This window comes from Nipponia nippon, unplaced genomic scaffold, assembly GCF_047370975.1.
Source record: "Nipponia nippon isolate SJK-2023a ecotype South Korea unplaced genomic scaffold, ASM4737097v1 scaffold_33, whole genome shotgun sequence".
NCBI lineage: Eukaryota > Metazoa > Chordata > Aves > Pelecaniformes > Threskiornithidae > Nipponia > Nipponia nippon.
This window is the reverse complement of record NW_028262351.1, coordinates 3,773,010-3,779,009: the sequence shown is the minus strand read 5'-3', so window position 1 is coordinate 3,779,009 and position 6,000 is coordinate 3,773,010. Positions and strand designations below refer to the sequence as shown.

At 37.0% G+C, this 6,000-nt stretch overlaps 1 protein-coding gene across 7 annotated transcripts in view; it reads right to left on the bottom strand.

Moving 5' to 3' along the window:
• Positions 1-1,082: 1,082 nt before the first annotated feature.
• The window catches only part of LOC148054193 (single-stranded DNA-binding protein 2-like), a 250,001-nt gene continuing 245,083 nt past the window's right edge, over positions 1,083-6,000 (bottom strand). For 4 of the 7 annotated variants that reach the window (XM_087770636.1, XM_087770637.1, XM_087770639.1 and 1 more), the window contains 2 exons: positions 2,706-2,804; positions 1,084-1,627 (listed from right to left, as the gene is read on the bottom strand). In XM_087770636.1, coding sequence (XP_087626762.1) covers positions 1,598-1,627; positions 2,706-2,804 — 129 coding nt within the window. In that variant the 3' untranslated portion in view covers positions 1,084-1,597. Of the gene's footprint in view, positions 1,628-2,705; positions 2,805-6,000 lie in introns of all 7 variants that reach the window. The other 3 variants (XM_087770638.1, XM_087770641.1, XM_087770643.1) reach the window with 1 other exon arrangement.

Here is a 6,000-nt window from a genome sequence, read left to right as displayed (position 1 = left end):
CTATGCAAGTGGCTCTTCTGTATGCAAAATCCAAGGTAAGATCTTTGTTCTTTGTCTGTGGCATGAATTTTAGTTCAGCCACTTTGTGTCTGCATTGCTGACCATCAACCTTTTGACCACTACACAATTGTGAGCTTTCATTTTCTTGGGGGAGCTGGAAGTCACTAGGAACTAAAGTTACTGTAATCTTGGTTTTACAACTTTGCTTGAGGAGACAGGGGACTCCTAGAAGCTTTTCCTTTAAGGCCATATACCTTTTCTCCATTCTATCCCAAGCTTTCATGTTCAATACACCAACCTCTTTATGAAATGGCTCAGACCTTTGTTCCTCTTATGTTTATAGCAAAAGATAGGACCTTCACAAGGCTAGTAGTCATAAAAAGTTCACCCAATCATTTTGGTTCACAAAAATGACTGCTTACTGGAAAGTTGCGGGGGGGGGGGGGGTGGTGGTGGTGTTTCAGCCTGATAAACCTAGTAAAAAATACATATTGAAGTACCAGGGTGATCTGATTTTCTGAATGGGCTTAGGAGATGCTGTTTATAATCAGGCTTATGGATTGTTACGATTCAGTTGAGAATCATTGAAAAGGGGAAATATAATGGTAAATTGTTAGAAAATATTTCAGTAATAAGGACTCTACTATATTTCCACTACCAACACTATGGAAGATCACGCTAAATAGAAAAATTATTTCCAAGGGCAGAAGAAGCCCTGATACTTTATTGCTAGATTCTATAGCAATTGGAGCTCACTCACAATAAACTTATAGTACCCTATATCAACTGAGAAGATTGTCTCAAATTCAGGCTTCCATTTAAAATAGATATTGCAAATATTAGGCTTCAATTAAAGAAGAAAAATAATCTTCAGTGCTTCTTTTTTTAAAGGCAAAGTATATTAAAAAAAAATCACTAAACTTGGTGAAAATTATTAAATTTCTCCAGAAGTTATGCTTTCTTCTATTTCTTGAGACAATAGAGTTTGTGATTCACAGGGTAACTGGTATCAAACACAAATTCATGAGAGCTCTCATAAGCAATTTTATTCCTGTCAATAATGGCAGACATTTACAAAATCAGAAGAATTTATCATTTGAGTTCACCTTAAAAAATAACTTATAAAGCAGTGATATATGCAACATAAAACAGTTCAGGACGGAAGAAGGAAAGCAAACTTTAATAATTAAAATGTAAACATGAAAAAAAGATGGAATAGAAGTCCCTACTCCTCATTTCTACTTAAGATGTCATGTGGCAATATTTTAAAATGTCTTGCAGGTTTATATATGTATGTGTGTATTTCTATATCACACACACATACACATATATATTAACCCATATATTTACATAGACAGATAATTGCAGTTCCATCTTGGGCAATTCTGTTATGCCACTCTGCTGTTGTCTCAATCATGTTTGGGACCCAATTTCTTGACAAAACTGGGGAGATGGTAGGAAAAATATGGTGGTTCTGATTGTGTCTGAGATCCTTTTGTTAAACTGTACACTGGGACAAATAATTTTCTTCTGCAGTAGCTCTCTGAGGAGAGAGAGCAAACTCACTGCGGTCTTCATGAGGAGACTTGGTAACAGATCACACACTCATTGTCATGCTAGGGGAGTACTGAAAAAAGAGGAATCCACATTTTAACAACAGTCTTTCCCAGGTAACTAAAACCACTTTTGGACAAGAGCAATGAGTTTAAATGTCAACATGCTACATGAATTTTCTCCTAAATTTGTACTATAGCACATGCTAAGGCTGTAGTTCATTTTGTGGTATCATAACTTCTGTTATACTTCTATCATTATGTAAAAATATAGCTATTGCTGATTAAACCAATTCACTTGACAGTTTCAGTGTCGGGCAACTGATGTCCTTCTTTTAATGAGTTTGGTTTGGTGAACTGGTCTGCCTGCTGAATCAGACTGTTTGTCCTCAGCACAAGTAAAGCATGCTGAGTTGAGAACTAACATGGACTACCATGACCAAGGATCACATTTAATGGAGATTTTGTAGTTACTGCTTTTTCTGCAGCTTTTGAAACATCAGTCTTTTTGCTTTGTACAAATCAATTTTCTCCAATACTCCAAACAATCTGAACACGTGCACTCTTTATGAGGACACAAACAGCTAACATGCAGAAAATACCCCCTCTTCCTTTTCACTAGTTTAAGAAGCAACCGCCCCCCCCCATCTGATTTTCATGAAATTCACAGTGTGAATACTGTTCTAAAAGACATTACTGCCCTGCAAAATACATGGTTCAGAAGTCAAAGTTTGAAAAACCAAAAATTGAAACACTCAGTTGTAAAGATCTGCCAACTATGTGTATCTAGGCTGTTCAGATATTGCCTGACAAATGCCCATTGTGCATTACTGAATATGTATGGCATAATTATTACTACTTGACAGATTTAACTTTCATTGACAATTGACCTCTTAATCTAGAAAAAGAGCTTCTGCAGTAAATCTACACCTCCCACATTTTTCAGTTTCAGCTCAACTTTTAACAGCATTTGGCACAATTTTTTAGTGAATCAATACTATAATTTTAGAAGCTAGTAAAAAAACCACATAATGCACAGCATTGCATTACAGGTACACTACAAAACTGTTTGTTCTGGCTGTTATTTTTCTTTTTTAAAATAAAAGATCAGGGATAAAGTTTTGCAAAGTAAAAAACTACTTAAATACTTACGCTCTCACTCTGAAAAGGGTTTAGGAAGTTTCCACCCATCTCACTGTCATCCCTGGGAGTGCCAGGCTGATTACTCATGCTCATATTACTGGGAGAATTCTGTTAAACAAGATTTTAAAACACAGATGAAATGCTGAAGGTTTCAGTTGCTTTCCCAGCTTCACCTAGTGTGTCAAAAGAGTATCTATACAATGCACTGGAATTTCTGAACTTGAAAGACAAGTCTCTGTAGAGTTCTGTATGTTTCAGTTACTAATTTTAACCTGCAAAGAAGTATTTTCTCCTCTGAAGTAACAACTATTTACCTGTAATTCTTGTTTTCAGGCTATAGCCAGCATGTTCTCCTACTGAAGTTGGGAAAAAGTATAAATGGTAGGAATAAGTATTAGCTCTGAAACTACATTAAATCAGTATGATCAAATCAGTGGTATATGAACATGTGCCTTGAAATATGAGTTCAGAATGCATACTTAAAGGTAGACATGTGGACAGATCTGGTCTACACAGACCTTCGCAAATCAAGGCCTGTATTTGAAGTATTTGTTTATAGTGTGTAGTTTGTTGAAATAACTTCTAGTTCAAATTTTGAGTTGCTAAACCACTTCACTAGGAGCAGTTATATACAGAGTTTATAGATAAATGAGTCAACAAGAGTATTAGATAAAAGACTCATGAATAACAGCCAGCCGCAGGATTGGCCTTGCAAACATTTTCAGGAAGAGTTGTACTTTTGCTATTTGCTTACACAGAGCATAATGCAGTAGGGTCTTAATCTACTTTTTGAGTGTCTAGGTGCAAGTGAAATGTTAATAAATAATAACAATACAAAGACTCCTGTAGGTAATTTTTTTTTCTTATGGAAATGCTCCCGCACAACCACCTTTATAATGTTCAGAAAATGCTTTCAAGATTCCGTTAGTCACAGAAAGAATAAAACTAGAAAATTGTCACAGAAATTATTCAGAATCAATAATCGATACATGATTATTGTAAATACTACAAGTAGTTAGGTGTGTTTGCAAAGTTGATTTGTGATACCCTACCATGCCTGGGGCATGGATGATTCTCTTTCCATCACAGTTAGGCTCCTATTAATACAGGCTTTGTGATGGAAAAGGAACAGTCAAGGAAAAGGGGGAGTGAAATTATGAACTTCATCATAAAACATTTACTATGTCTATCACAGTTCTTCCCTTGAATTTTTTTAATCCAGAAAAATTAAACACAAGATTTACAAATACAGCATATACATACGTACATATCTCTACATATACAAATGCATCAGGCTTAAAGTTTAAGCAGGCTTAACACAAACCTAGTATAGTCAATGGGTAGGCTAACAAAATGCAACTCAAAGTAGAGCATTTGATCAAAGTGACCAAACGATAACATCTGTAAGAATCATAAATGAATTTGTCCTCTTATTCTTCTGTTAATTCTCAATTACAATCCTAACACAGCATTTTTGTTAGCTTAAGGATTTATGAAGCTTCTTAAAAAAAAGCAAAATATGTCATACTTTTTGAAAATACCTGCCTGCAGTCTTCATTTAGTATAGCTAAGGCTGCAATGGGGCAAACTTCGAGTGAAAAACAGGAAATATTAAATTAAGAGAAAGTCTCCTTACTGAAAGGCTGTTGTTAAGTTTTAACCATATTCCCCTGAAGGAAGGTTACCATTTCCACCTGAATGGGCAAATATGTTTGTGGGTTGTGCTGGTTTTAGCTGGGGTAGAGTTAATTTTCTTCATAGTAGCTAGTATGGGGCTATGTTTTGGATTTGCACTGAAAACAGCGTTGATAATAGAGAAATGTTTTCATTATTGCTGAGCAGTGCTTACACAGAGTCAAGGCCTTTTCTGCTTCTCACACCACCCCACCAGCAAGGAGGCTGGGGGTGGGCAAGAAGTTGGGAGGGGACACAGCTGGGAAAGCCGACCCCAACTGACCAAAGGGATATCCCATGCCATATAATGTCATGCTCAGCATATAAAGCTGGGGGAAGAAGGAAGGGGGGACATTTGGAGTGATGGCGTTTGTCTTCCCAAGTAACTGTTATGTGTGATGGAGCCCTGTTTTCCTGGGGATGGCTAATGCTACCTGCCTGCTAATGGGAAGTAGCGAATGAATTCCTTGCTTTGCTTTGCTTGCGTGCGTGGCTTTTGCTTTACTTATTAAACTGTCTTTATCTCAACCCATGAGTTTTCTCACTTTTGCCCTTCCGATTCTGTCCCCCATCCCATTGTGGGGGGAGTGAGTGAGCGGCATTGTGGGGGGAGTGAGTGAGTGGCTGTGTGGTGCTTAGTTGCCAGCTGGGGTTAAACCACGACAGGGTTCAGTCTCGTGTATTTATTTTCAGTTATAGATGAAATGTAAAATTAATTACATAACCACCATGAAGACATAACTTTTTTCAACTGGCATCTGAAATGCAGCTTATAGAGTAGGGTCAAGACCCCTCCCTTAGCCCTGTTATTTTCTTCACGATCTAGTTCACTGGTTTTCAAACCGTGGTCCTCAGATCTCCAGGAATCACTGGACAGCAGGTGAAGGGTCCATCAAAGGCAACTAAAAATTAACTAGCTAATTAACATCAGAATCTACAGCTTGAAAAAGGTTTAAAACTATTGCTTTAGTTCAACCACAGCTATTGCACCTGAAGCAGGAATTAATTCAGGGAAGTCCTGTTGCATGTGTTATGCAGGAGGCCAATCACATCAGTCCCTTCTGCCCTTAAAATCTATGAATATATAGTTTAAAACCCACTAAGGCCTTGTCACATTTATTTTATATGATGCTTCCAGGCTTTTGTTCATTTCTTGGGGACTTACTCCTATTTTATCTTTCTCTGTGTAGTACTAAGCTTTGAAATTCTGCAATTGCTACAGTGCACCAGGCCCAGATTCAAATTCCTGACAGAAATGGTTTTATAGCAACTCTCTGGGCTGCTTTTATTGCCAGTATGGGGTCTAGCATTGTAGCACTAGCTGAGTTTTTCCAAAGCAAATATTTCTTTGGTGACTGCAGAAATTCCATGGGCACTGCAAGAAACACTGGTTATTAATGTTTATTTAATATGCATAATTTCAGTTCATTTACTTTCCCCCATCTCAATCTACTTTATGTCGATTCATCAGCTCATATTTATAGATTAAAAAAATGTCATGTTTTGTCATCCAGCCAATTAAATTAAAGTCTTCTCTGGAAAATGTAGCTATGAATTCTGTCAGCTGTAATGATTCTACCAAGACTGGATTAATTTTCTTCATCTCAGTGGTAACGGATAATTTGTTCTT